Source organism: Saccopteryx bilineata, chromosome 2 (assembly GCF_036850765.1).
Source record: "Saccopteryx bilineata isolate mSacBil1 chromosome 2, mSacBil1_pri_phased_curated, whole genome shotgun sequence".
Lineage (NCBI taxonomy): Eukaryota > Metazoa > Chordata > Mammalia > Chiroptera > Emballonuridae > Saccopteryx > Saccopteryx bilineata.
The window spans coordinates 243,835,656-243,849,104 of record NC_089491.1 but is presented as its reverse complement, the minus strand read 5'-3'; the positions used below and the strand labels follow the sequence as shown (position 1 = coordinate 243,849,104).

The 13,449-nt window shown below is 42.6% G+C and overlaps 1 protein-coding gene across 2 annotated transcripts; it reads left to right on the top strand.

Moving 5' to 3' along the window:
• The first annotated feature begins 7,624 nt into the window (after nucleotides 1–7,624).
• LOC136323178 (small ubiquitin-related modifier 2-like) lies at nucleotides 7,625–7,912 on the top strand. 2 transcript variants are annotated; one of them, XM_066254998.1, is made up of 2 exons: nucleotides 7,625–7,778; nucleotides 7,836–7,912. In XM_066254998.1, exons 1-2 carry the CDS (start codon nucleotides 7,625–7,627, stop codon nucleotides 7,910–7,912), a joined length of 231 nt encoding a protein of 76 aa, XP_066111095.1. The 2 variants fall into 2 exon arrangements, with proteins under 2 accessions (XP_066111095.1, XP_066111094.1); XM_066254997.1 differs by having other exon boundaries at nucleotides 7,625–7,912.
• The last annotated feature ends 5,537 nt before the right edge of the window (nucleotides 7,913–13,449 follow it).

Here is a 13,449-nt window from a genome sequence, read left to right as displayed (position 1 = left end):
AACTAAAATATTCCTGTTTAATGCCAATAATTCCAAGTGAGGAAATCAACCCACCAGCTAAACAAAAACAAAACTAGGTCCATCTACAATTTTTTTTTAAGATCTTATTTATTGACTTTGGAGAGAGAAGAGATAGAGAGAGAAAAGAGGAAGGAAGAGCAGGAAGCATCAACTCAGTAGCTTCTGGTATGCGCCTTGACGGGGCAAGCCTGGGTTTTAGAACCAGCAACCTCAGCATCCCAGGTCGACACCTTATCCACTGCGCCACCACAGGTCAGGCTGCTTTTAGCTTTGAGAGAGAAACAGGCTGGTCCTGGGGCAGTAAGGGCCTCTTGGTTATCATGCAGGTGGCATGGTGCAGGGTGAGCCCAAGTCAGACCTGTAAGTTAGTCCAAATTTTCTTTCGTGTCCCAGCTTCCCCCTTTAGGGCCCTTACCCCCATTTTCACCAAACCTCTTATGGTCAGAAACCTCACACCCTCCTGCCTCACACCCTTCTGCTGAGGAAGAATTTAGGATGGTTTAGTCTCTGCATTGGTCACGGGATGTGGGCAAGCCCCTTTTCTCCTGACCTGACCTCCCAGGTGGTATGTCACTCTACTGTTGAGAACCTGCCTTTTCCTTGACTCCTCAGCCTGAGTCTCCAAACCACTTGCATTTGCATTGGTCTGCTCCCTTCGGCCCACTCTCCCCCCACTCCCGGGGAAGGAACCCTGGGTTTGGTTCTACCATTTAGTACCTGATGAATTGGGAAAATCACCTCAACCTTCCGAGGGGGCTACTCTTCCTAGTTTCTCTCATTCAGCAATACCAGCTGGGAGGCATCCACTCTGCATACATCCCAGAGCTCTCTGCCTCCATCCTCTGGACCCTCCAAGGGCAGGGGTCACTGATGAGCTTTCGCAGGAACTTCCTTGGCAGCACAAAGTTAAGCACCGAGATTCCATAGCTCAGCCAGCAGCCATCCAGAGAGCAAGGTGACGGCTCCTTCCTGCCAGTAACCGTTCTGCTGGAGCCCTTATTTCATTTGTCCTTGAAGCCAAAGCACACCCTTTCTTCCCACAGAAGGAGGAGAGCAACAAACCTCTTGTCACAGGCACTCCACGTAAGGCAGTGGCTCTGGACTTGAGTCTTCCCCTTCCCCCTCCCCCCCTGGGGTGGTGCCTGTGCTGATGCTGCTGCTCCTTGAGAGCTTGTGCTGGAGGTCACGGCCCCCTTGACAACCGTGCTGCATTGAAGTGGAAAGGTACTTAGCTCCTACCTGTTCTTACTCTGTGGCTTTCATTGCCAGTTTGAGGTGGCAGGTGTGTCTCCTGCTAAGTGCCTGTGAATGCTCAGTTACACTTGCTCACACTTGTACGGAAGCTCCTTGGAGGTTGAACCCTATCTGCCTTGTTCACCTTTGGAGCCCATGTGTCTATCACAAAAGAGAGATTTATTAACTACTTACTGAATGAACAGGGCACTGGCCCAAAATGCCTATTCTATTTGGTATCATTTAACTCGAAGGTCATTGGTACCCCTGCTCAGAGTAGTGTCAGCAGGATGGTGGGAACAGAAGCCAGACTGGGATAAGTTGAGGCCGAGGAAATGAGCAATTAGGGACAATGTCTACCGACAACACTTTTGAGAAGCCTCGTGTTTAAAAGTGTACAGTATTAATAGAAAATTTGAGGTATAGTAAGGTCAACAGATCAGGAGGCAATTGGTATTGACAGTGTTGTTACGTTTCCCAAGAGGACGGGACATCTATGCCAGAAGGGGCCACACTGATGAGCACCACGGTTGGTTGGGAGGCAGGTGAAGGGGGATCTGTAGGTGAGAGTCCTTACTGTGGTTTTCATGGGAAGGAACAGGTGAGGCAGAGTAAGCAGGCTTAGGATTTGCTAGTTTGAATAATTTCAGCAGGCTCTGGGGCAGAGAGGCTGTCTGCATCTGTCTGGTACTTGGTCCGGGGCTTAGAAGCTGTCTGCATCTGTCTGGTACTTACTCTGGGGCATAGAAGCTGTCTGCATCTGTCTGGTACCCAGCTCCGGGGTGATTAGGGCAGGTGAATACCGGCCCTGTGTGTGAGAACCTGATATAGAGGGTGGTTGGAGGAGTGGGCTCTGGATTGGTTGGTTTGGATCTGAAAAGTGCACTTATGGGCAATTTATCTACTATCTGAAAGAATCGGCTATCCCTGCGAAGGGCAGTCCCTCCAGGATCAGCAAGGCCGAAGATGTCAAAGTATCAGAGTACAGAAAAGAAAAGACAGGATTAACACACTACGTGGGAAAGGGGGACAGAGATTTTATGTCAGGGCGATAGAAAGTCATTGGGGGAGTTTCAGGCTGGGAAAGGCATGATCTGATTCATGCTTTAAAAATTTCCCTCTAACTGCTGGTGGAGTGCGTGTTTCAGAAGGGTAAGAGTTGAAGCAGGGAGACTAGAGAAAGACCCGTCATGTAGCCCAAAGTTGAGAAGATAGTGTTTTGGACTAGGGCAGTCACAGTACAGATGCAGAGAAATAAGACCAGAGGGCGATATGTTTGTATGGGAGAGTTAACAGGCTTCCTGAAAGAAGTGAGAGATGAAGACAAGAGAGGAATCGAGAATGACTCCTCAGTTTTTGTTTGTTTTGTTTTTTTTCCCCCCTTAAATGAGAAGCAGGGAGGCAGAGAAACAGACTCCCATATGTGCCCTGACTGGGATCCACCCAGCAAGCCCACTAGGGGACAATGCTCTGCCCATCTAGGGCCCTTGCTCAGTTGCCTGGCAATGCCTGAGGCGAGGCCATGGAGGCATCCTCAGTGCCCAAGGCCAACTTGCTCCAACTGAGCCATGGCTGTGGGAGGAGAAGAGAGAGAGAGAGAAAGAAGGGAGAGGGGGAGGGGTGAAGAAGCAGCTGTTCACTTCTCCAGTGTGCCCTGGCTGGGAATTGAACCTGGGACGTCCATATGCCAGGCTGACCCTCTACCACTGAGCCAACCAGCCAAGGCTGACTCCTGAGTTTTTGACTGGAGTGACTGAGAATGAGAAGACAGAAGGAAGAGGCGACCTGAAAGGGAGAAAGTCAAGGTGTTTGGCAGACATTCAGCTACGTTCAGGTATAGCAGCATGTTCTATTGGCAGTCCCACCTGACAGAAGACAGCCACTGGTGAGCTTCTCATCCATGCTGGTCCCCTTCTCACAGACACATCTTTCCTTTATCTCTTGGGTAAAAGGAGAGTCCTCAAACCCAATCAAAAACACAGCCAGTTGGCGAGTTTTCTGGTTGTATGTAGTAGATCCAGTTTAGCATGCCCACTTCCCTAGGCCTTCTGGTCCTCCTTTCGCAGTCTGCAATGGAGTTCTGACACACCTAATTTATTTAATGTGGACCATCACTTTCGTCAAGCTTTCAAGAACCATTCATTCAGCAGCTACTAAAATCACCTGCTGGTACCCTCACAAGTCTGTGACATCCTGTGATATTGGACAGTACCCCCATATTAATTAGTTCTCCTGTAGAGAGTTTTATATTCTGACCCCCCTGATTCAGCACACACAGGATCCACTTCCCCAGGCATATTCTCCCATCCCTGCTCAACACACACCAGCCAGGCCCTGCAGCTCCCTGAAAAACCTCTTTCTGGCCGATTAAACAGTTGCCTTGTGGGGTTGCACTGAGGTTTGACTCTTATTATCTGTCCGGTGATAAGAAGGGAAGAGTGGAGCAGCTGCTGAAGATGACGAGGATTTCTTGTTAAGCCATCTGCCAGGTTGGAGGCATCTGCATTTTCTTCAAGCAAGGAAGGGCTGCTATCAGCAAGGGGCGTGGCCATTTCTGCCAGACCAGAGGCTTCAAGGCATCTGAAGGTTCCTGGCCTTCCAATGCCTTCATCTGTATATTTCCGTCCCAGGTCGCAGGGTCTCAGCCTTTCCCTATCAGAGACAAGACTTTTTGACCTGGAAGACTGATCAGGCTGGCATTCAGCCTTCTCCAATATTCTGTCACTCTTACGAGTAAGCCTTCAGCTTTGTCTGCTCTGCTGCTACAGGTGAGGAGGTCTCTTTAAAGCTGCCAAGGAGACATTTGCTTTAAATTGGTGATTGAATGCTCTGATCCTTTTCTGTCTTCAAAGTTTCAGTGGCATTCTGTAAGAGCCGCTCAGCCCCATAGTTCCTATATGGGTTAATCTTCCTCCAGCATCTCTCAAATAGAAGATACTCTATAAGCCAGTATACATATCCCTTTCACCCACACCATGCCTAAGCTTGAGATCAGCTTAGGTGATACCTTAGCAATTGCACTGTTAGCACAAGCTGGGGACTATGAACACTGTACCGACCGCATGGTGGAGTCCTGGTGCTGGTGAGCTGACAAGTTACCTAACTCCAGAAGGTCAATGTGGGGCAGCTGTGTTAGGTTTGCGTGTGGGTTTACCAGCTGCAAGCACTTTACTTGATTAGTGCGTGAGCACGAGGCAGAGGCATGTGTGCATAGTCTATATAAGGCTATGGGTGCCCCCCCCGCCAGGGGGGTGGTTCTCTCAGATCACTTTCCTGCCACAGTGAGGTGCGGTTTTCCTTGCTCCTTTGCCCTTACTGTGAATAGAAGATTTTCCTTTGTTTATTAGTTCGCCTGTCTTTGCAAGTTTCCAATAAATGGGTATGGCCCGACACTTTCTGGCTCCACAGTTTCTCTACCATCTGCCTGAATCCAATGTGAACCTGCCTGACCTTGGCTGCCGGTATTATAGTCATCCTTAGAGTTCTCCGACCACAGGCCTTAGAATAAATTCCCTACATGTGGAGCCTAAGGCCGGTAACATGGTGGGAATGCTCTTCAGGAAAGAACCATGTAAGGGAGTAAGGAAAACCAGACAGGACTGGGGAAAGACGAATGTGGTCTCAGGTGAATTCTACCCCTGGCCTGATTCATGGAGATCACCAGCGAAGTGCTCGTCTTAAGGTAAGGAAGTGGGATTTTGTATCTGTATCCACCATTGGCTCTGGGTCACCCTCGGGAGAGCTTCACTCAGTGGCTTTTCAGCACATCTCTTATGCTCCTTCTGTTTCATGTGCTTGTTTTTATTTCCCTCTGAGGATACCTCTATTCCTAGAATCTCAAAGGGTAGGGATCAGGGAATGTCTCCTTTTCCCCTTCTCTGCCTCCATGTGAATTACTGAATGTGATTGGATGAGTAGACGGAGCAGTGTCCAGGTCCTAAATGTACATGGACACACTGAGATGAAGAAGGGAGAAATGTATCATGGCACATTGTTAGAATTCCAAAAGGAAACATAACTTAATAAAAGACTTATTTCTAAAGGGACTATTCTAGGTGTGGGAAGGGTGTAGGTAGTTCAGACACGCAGGGCAATCAGTGGCTGGCTGACATCATCCTAGTCCTGAAGGCAAGCAGGGAAGGAGAGGTTACCATAACTGGGAAGTAAGAAGCAGTCACACAGAGCAGGCCACTTCCAGAGGAGCAGTGACAGGGATACAACCAGCCCCAGATGACCTCGCAGGTATGGAACCAAGGGAATAAATACTTTGATCTCAGACAGAATCCAGAAAGGTACAAGAGTTCATTGATATCACTCATGTAGTGGAAAAGAGCAGGGAAGAGAGGGGGTGGAGGATGGATCTTGAGGGACAATCAGAAGAAATCTGGCACAGACATGATCTGCCTACAGAAGGTAGGATTTAGATTTATGCCCAATTGACATGTTGTGCGGCATAAAGTAAGAACCAGAGAGTGCTTGCTGGATTTGGCAATTCAGAGCCCATTGGCAACATTGTTGCGAGAATAGGTTTAGTAGAAAAGTGAGGAGAGAAAGCTAATTGCCAGTGGATTGGATGATAAATACTATACTTTCAAGAAGCCCGAGATGATCAGGAGAGATCTAAGATGAACTAGATCTAGGAAACTACAGGACGTAGCAGATGCCTTTGATTCTTTACTCTTTCTTGTATTCAAACCCTTTGCTGTGTAGCTTTCTACAGCCTTCCCTCTCTACCTCTAGACCTAATCAGTTGACTGATAAACTGGGAGGAAATATTTGCAATGTATATCATAGTTAGGGGGCCTAAAATATACAATATATAAAGCACTCTCAAGAATCAAAAGAATTAAACATGCAATATGTAAATGGGTAAAATATAAGGGAGTTCACAAAAAATATAAATGGATTTTTAAACAAATGAATAGATGCTCAATTTCTCTCAAGTATATAAAGGGAAGTTAAACTCCATAGAAATACAATTTCTCTTTTATTGGATTGGCAGTTAAAAGAAAACAAAGTTGACAAGACACTCCATTGGTGAGGCTGTGGGGAAGTAGGTATGCTCCTACAGAGCCAGTGGGAGTAAAATGTTGCAACCTAATGAAATGAAATTTAGCAATATCTAATAGAACCACAGATACATGACAGATCGAAGCAGCCACCCTACCTCTATTGACCTATGTTTCTGACAACAATAACAGAAGGTAATTAATTAGGTGTTATTTCTAATAGCAAAATATTGGAATTACACATGCACAGGAGACTGTTTTTATAAGCTACACAATGTAGTGCTATTAGCTGTAAAAATCTGAGGGAGATCTTTATGAAATTCTATGGAATAATTTCTAGGGTATATGGTTAAATTAAAAAGGGGCAAAGGATGTATATTATTTATCTATTCTTCCTAACAAGTTACTCCTGAACTTAGTGGCTTTAAGCAACAATATATATCATCTCAGTTAACCTTATTAAGCTATAATTGATATAAAAAAACCCCCACATATATCTGATGTATACAATGTGTTGAATTTGGACATATGCATACACTTGTGATTCTATCACCTCTGTAGGTTTCCTTGTATCCTTTTTTGTTTGTTTATTTGCTTTTGTGGTAAGAACACTTAACGTGAGATCTAGCCTCTTAACAAAGTTTTGAGTGCATAGTCCAAAATTGTTGCCTATAGGTCCTATGTTATGCAGTAGATCCCGTCTTGAATAATTGAAGCTCCATACCAATGAAACAACTCTCCACTTCCCCTCCCCTCAGTCCTTGGTAACCACCATTCTATTCTCTGCTTTTAGGTGGGTCAGGAATCTGAGAGCAAATTGGGTGGCTCTAGTTTAGGGTCTCTCAAGGAGTTGCAGCCAAGATGTGAGTTGGGGCTATAGTCACAAAGGCTTTTCTCCCGGACCTGGGAGGTCTGCCTTTAACATGGCTGGCAAACTGGCCCTGGCTATTGGTGGAAGGCCTGTTACTCTCCATGTGGACTTCTCCACAGACTGCCTGGATGCTTCCAACTTCCCTAAGATCAGGAATACGAAAGACTAAAGATGAGGCTGAAATCAATGTCTTTTACAAACCAGCCTATGTTCACACAGTCCAGGCTTATCCAAAGTAGGAGAAAACCAGGCAAGGGCATAAATACCAATAGGCAAGGATCTTAGGGGGTGGGGAGGACTTTTCAATGCTGGCTAGCGTGTGCGTGTGTGTGGTGTATGTATGTGTATACACTTTTGGAGTAAGAAAGAAGGGAAGGCCGCTGCTTCCTGTTGCTGCTGCTTCAGGTGCTGCTGTGTTCTCGGTCCATGCTCCGTGCAGACTTGGTACCTCTTTTGCGAAGCAGCAGCTGAGCAAATTCTGGCGCTTGCCATGGTGGATAAAAAGCCCAAGGAAGGCATCAAGACTGGGAACTACAATCACATTAATTTGAAGGTGGCAGGGCGGAATGGTTCTGTGGCACGGTTTGAGATTAAGAGGCACACACCACTTAGTAAACTAATAAAAACCTACTGTGAACAACAGGGTTTGCCAATGAGGCAGATCCGATTTCGATTTGACAGACAGCTAATCAATGAAACAGACACACCTGCACAGCTGGAAATGGAGGATGAAAATACAATTGATGTGTTCCAACAGCAGGCAAGAGGCATCTACTAAAAAGGGAACCTGCTACTAGACTCCAGAACTCTGTTCCTCCAGACCAAGAAGACACTTTCAGTTGGAAGACTGCTATTTGGTCCCACCACATCCTGACTACTTTACAGTATAGTTTTCTCTATTCTGTCATTTACCACTTTCCCATTCCTTTATTCCGTATAAAGTAATTGATGTATGTGCACAAGCATTGCATTTGTTTAAAAAGCTAAATGGCCAGTGGTATGTTTGACTGACATCAAATGGAGATAGAAAGGGGAAAAATACTGGTTCTGTGAAAATACCCCCTTTCTCCATTAGTGGCATGCTCATTCAGCTCTTATCTTTCTTTACATTACATTAAGTTATTTTGCTTTCACTGTTAAACAAACACACAAACAAAAAAGAACAATATAAAAATCCTTGCATACCTTGTTTGACTGGAGAATTTTAATGTTTTTCATTTATCATTGTAGGACAAATGTGCATATATCTTTGCAAATTAGCATTTGGATTTCTTCAGGCAAATACACAAAAGCAGATTTGCTGGGTCATATGGATTAATTTTTGGAAGAATCTCCATACTGTTTTTCCATAGTGACTGCATGAATTAATGGTTTCACCAACAATGCACAAGGGCTACCTACCTCTTCTCTACGTCCTCGCCAACACTTGTTTGCTGATTTATTGATATACTCATTTTAACAGGTGTGAAGTGATATAGCGATAATGAACATTTTTTTATGTGTCTGTTTTATGTCCTCTTTGGAGAAATGTCTGTTCATGTTCTTTGCCCATTTTTAAAAATTTTAATTGAATTTATTGGGGTGACATTGGTTAATAAAATTATACAGGTTACACTCACCATCACCATTTATCCCTCCTCTACCTTCCTCCCCCTCCCCCACCCCCATTCCTTCCTGCAACCCCCACACTGTTGTCTGTGTCTGTACATTTTTCTTTCTTTGCTTAATTCTTTCACCTTTTTCACTCAGCCCCCCAGCCCCCATCTCCGCTGCCAGCTGTCAGTCTGTTCTCCATATTTATGAGTCCGTTTCTATATTGTTTGTTTATTTTGTTCATTAGATTCTACATATAAGTGAAGTCATGAAACTTGTCTTTCTTTGGCTTATTTCACTTAGTTCCTCACCCATTTTAAAATCAGATTTTTAAAATATTTGAGCTGTATAAGTTCATTATATAGTTTGGATATTAACCACTTATTGGCTATATCATTAGCAAATATTTTCTCCCATTTAGTAAGTTGCTTTTTAGTTTGATGTAGTAGTCCTATTTGTTTATACTTTTGTAATCTTTGCCCTGGAAGCTATATCCCCCCAAATACTGCTTAGACCAATGTCAGACAGTTTATTTCCTATGCTTTCTTTTAGGAGTTTTATGGTCTTAGGTCTTACATTTAAGTCTTTAATCCATTTTGACTATATTTTTGTATATGGTGTAAGAAATTGGTCTAGTTTCACCTTTTTTTTGCATGTTATCTGTTCAGTTTTTATTAACATAATTTATTGAAAAGATTTTATTTTCTTTGTCATAGATTAATTATCCATATAGGTCTCAGTTTATTGATACATATGTGAATGAAAACACAACATACCAAAAGTTAGTGGTGCAGCAAAAAGCACTGCTAAGAGGAAATTTATAACTGTTATTAAAAAGAAGAAAGATGGCCCTGGCTGGTTGGCTCAGTGGTAGAGCGTGGGTCTGGTGTGTGGATGTCCCGGGTTCGATTCCCAGTCAGGGAACACAGGAAAAGCACCTATCTGCTTCTCTACCCCCTCCCCCTCTTGCTTCTCTCTTTCTCTCTCTCTTCTCCCCTCCTGTAGCCATGGCTCGATTGGAGCAAGTTGGCTCCATGGCCTCTGTCTCAGTTGCTAAAAAATGACTCTGGTTGCAATGGAGCAAGGGCCACAGATTGGCAGAGCATTGCCCCCTAGTGGCCTTACTGGATGGATCCTTGTTGGGGCACATGTGGGAGTCTGTCTCAGCCTCCCTGTTCTCTCATTAAGTAAATAAAAATAAAAAAAGAAGAAATATCTCAAATTAACAACCTAAATATATAGGAAAATGTACACTGTAAAACAGTAACCATAACAGAGCTGGAGTGGCTATGTTAGTAACAGACAATGTAAATTTTAAGAAATATTAGTATCCCTGGGTGGGTAAGTCAGTAAGTTAGAGCAATGGTTCTCAAACTTTTTGAAGTTGGAATGCATTTAAAATCTTACAAATAATTATAGGCGCACTATACACAAATTTCTGAGAAATATGTTATAATAAGTCAAATATTGAAGAAAATAATATAATATAAATCCAAGCATGCTTTTATGGTAATTAAACCAAATAAATATGAAAAAATTAAATTTATTCTGACATTAAAAAACAATTTTATGTTACATTTTTTGAGTTATACTTTTTAGAATTCATAAAAAAGGGGTTAAAAATAAAAAAAAAACAGCCTGACCAGGCAGTGGCGCAGTGGATAGAGTGTCGGACTGAGATGCAGAGGACCCAGGTTTGAGACCCCGAGGTCGCCAGCTTGAGTGTGGGCTCATCTGGCTTGAGCAAAAAAAGCTCACTAGCTTGGACCCAAGGTCCCTGGCTCCAGCAAGGGGTTACTCAGTCTGCTGAAGGTCCATGGTCAAGGCACATATGAGAAAGCAATCAATGAACAACTGAAGTGTCACAACGAAAAACTGATGATTGATGCGCTTCTCATCTCTCTCCGTTCCTGTCTGTCTGTCCCTATCTATCCCTCTCTCTGACTCTCTCTCTATCCCTGTAAAAAAAACAAACAAAAAAACCCCAAAAGTTTTCTTTATATATATATAATATATATATCATACATTCTTAGTAAGATTTAGTAAATTCGGCAGGTCCCAGCGCAAATGTGTTAAGTTTTTTTCATTCTTGTGTTCATGAGAAACATGAGCCTGATGTGTCCTAGAGATTTCTTCAATGTTTGGGCATTTATCTGAAAGGCAGACTCTCATTTCTTTGTTAATACATTGAAGAATTCCTCTCTTTTTACTCTTAATTGTGTTGAGAACAGAAACCCCCCACCATACATATCATCTTAACTTTACACCAAACAAAGAAGAAACTTGCCTCCAGACTTTCTGAGGAACATGGGGGGTAGTGTAAACAGTCCAGCACCACAGATTAACAACCTTTTGCAACTTAATCAGGCAAGTGAGGTGGGGGGTTGGGCACACTGTCAGTTTACAGCCAATTCCCCACACCTCTGTCCCCCCAAAATCTTAGCTTCAAAAACTCCATTGGATTTTTGGTCCCCAACAGGCACATATTTCTCTGGAATACCGTAGGGCACACCAGTGCACCCTGGCACACACTTTGAGAACTATTGGATTAAGACTGTTGTCCCAATATGCCAAGGTTGTGGTTTCAATTCCTGCTCAGGGCATATACAAAAATCCACCAGTGAATGCACATTAAGTGGAAAAACAAATCAATGTTTCTCTCTCACTCTCCCTTCTCTTTCTCTCTAAAATCAATAAATTAAAAAATATTAGTAGACATAAAAAGGGACATTATATATTGATAAATGAGTTAATTCACCAGAAAGATATAACAATTATACATGTTTATGCATGAAACAAGAGAGTTCCTAAATCCATGAAGCAATAACTGAGAGAATTATAAGGAGAAATAAACAATTCAACAAGTTAGAGTTTTAAATATTTGATCTCAATAATTGATAGAAAAGATAGAAAGTCAGCAAAAGTACAGAAGACTTGAACACTACCAACCAACTTGACCTGATAGTGAGATAACTCTCTGACTAATGACAGCAGGGTGCACATTGATAAGTAGTACACTTGGAATCTTCTCTAAGATAGATCATGTGCTATACCATAACGTGAGTCTCAAAAATATAGTTTTAAAGACTATTCACTTTTAGAGAGGAGAGAGAGAGAGAGAGAGAGAGAGAGAGAGAAAGAAAGAGAAGGGGGAGGAGCAGGAAGCATCAACTCCCATATGTGCCTTGACCGGGCAAGCCCAGGGTTTCAAACCAGCAACCTCAGCACTCCAGGTCGATGCTTTATCCACTGCGCCACCACAGGTCAGGTGTTTCATTTTAGAAATTGGCAAAGTAATTCTAAAATTTACATGGAAATTCCAAGGACTGAGAACAGCCAGGAAACCTTTGAGGAAAACAAAACAAAACAACTTATACTACCTGATCTGAAAACAACTCAAAAATAAAAAGACAAATAATCCAATTAGGAAATGGCAAAAGCTTTGAATAGATATTTTTCCAAAGAAGATATAAAAATGGCCTGTAAGCACATGAGGAGATACAAATCATATTGTTCTCACTGAAATGTCTAAAGTCAGAATGACATAGTAACAATGCTGGTAAGGATGTGAAGAAATCGAAACATATATTTATGGCAGAAATATAAAATGGTGCTGCCAATTAGAAAGTGTTTTGATATTTTTATGAAAATCAAGTTTACCATATAACTCAGATACTTAACACCGCTAATTGGTTAATTAAATGCAAGTTAAACTGTTCTTGGTTACCACTATATCTCCACTCGTCTGGCTGAACTTCAAAAGAGTGACAATACCAATTGTGGGGACACTGGAAATGTTATATATCTTGACCTGGGTTGTGATTAAACACACATATATATGTATTAGTATATTTTAATGTATATATTTTATAATAGTAATAAAAAGGTGAGAATAGGCCTGACCTGTGGTGGCACAGTGGATAAAGCATTGACCTGGAATGCTGAGGTCGCCAGTTCAAAACCCTGGGCTTACCTGGTCAAGGCACATATGGGAGTTGATGCTTTCTGCTCTTCTCCCTTCCACTCTCTTTCTTTCTCTTTCTCTCCTCTCTATAAAAAAATGAATAAATAAAATCTAAAAAAAAAGTGAGAATAGATTTATGTATCTGTTTCCTTTTCAAAAAATTAACATAGATGTACAATGTAAACACTTAAAAAACCTTATTTCTTAAATAAGAATATGGTTGAAGAGCTAAGGGAGTAGGTGGAACTTCCCTGAGTATATATCTCCATGTAGTTTTAATTTTTGAATCACATTGATGCCTTAAATATTTAAAAAATAGAATTATATCAATAAGGATGGAAAATAATTTTTATGGGATGGTGACAGAAACAGATTTTGACAGGTCAATTTCATATTTTACTTTACAATTCTGCTTCATTATTGTCAAGATTGGGTGACCAGCCATATGCCCTCAGCCCCCATCTCTATCAATGGTTTGGTAATTTCCCCTTGTCTCTTCCTCAGGGTTATATTGGTTATATCTTATGCTTACTCCCCCCCCCCCATCCTCCTATTTCTGAGCCATAGCATCACTGCAGTAGATTATTTCCTGATCTCTCGATTTCATCTCTCTGTGACAATGGAGGGCATTGTCACATCATCATAGGGCAGCCAATCAGGTGGGCACCTCCCTTCAATGACCTCCTTGTTCTAGAGGAGTCCTTGGGCCGCTTTGATGGAGGAGGGAGCCAAGAAGAAGGCCTGACATAAGTTCAAAG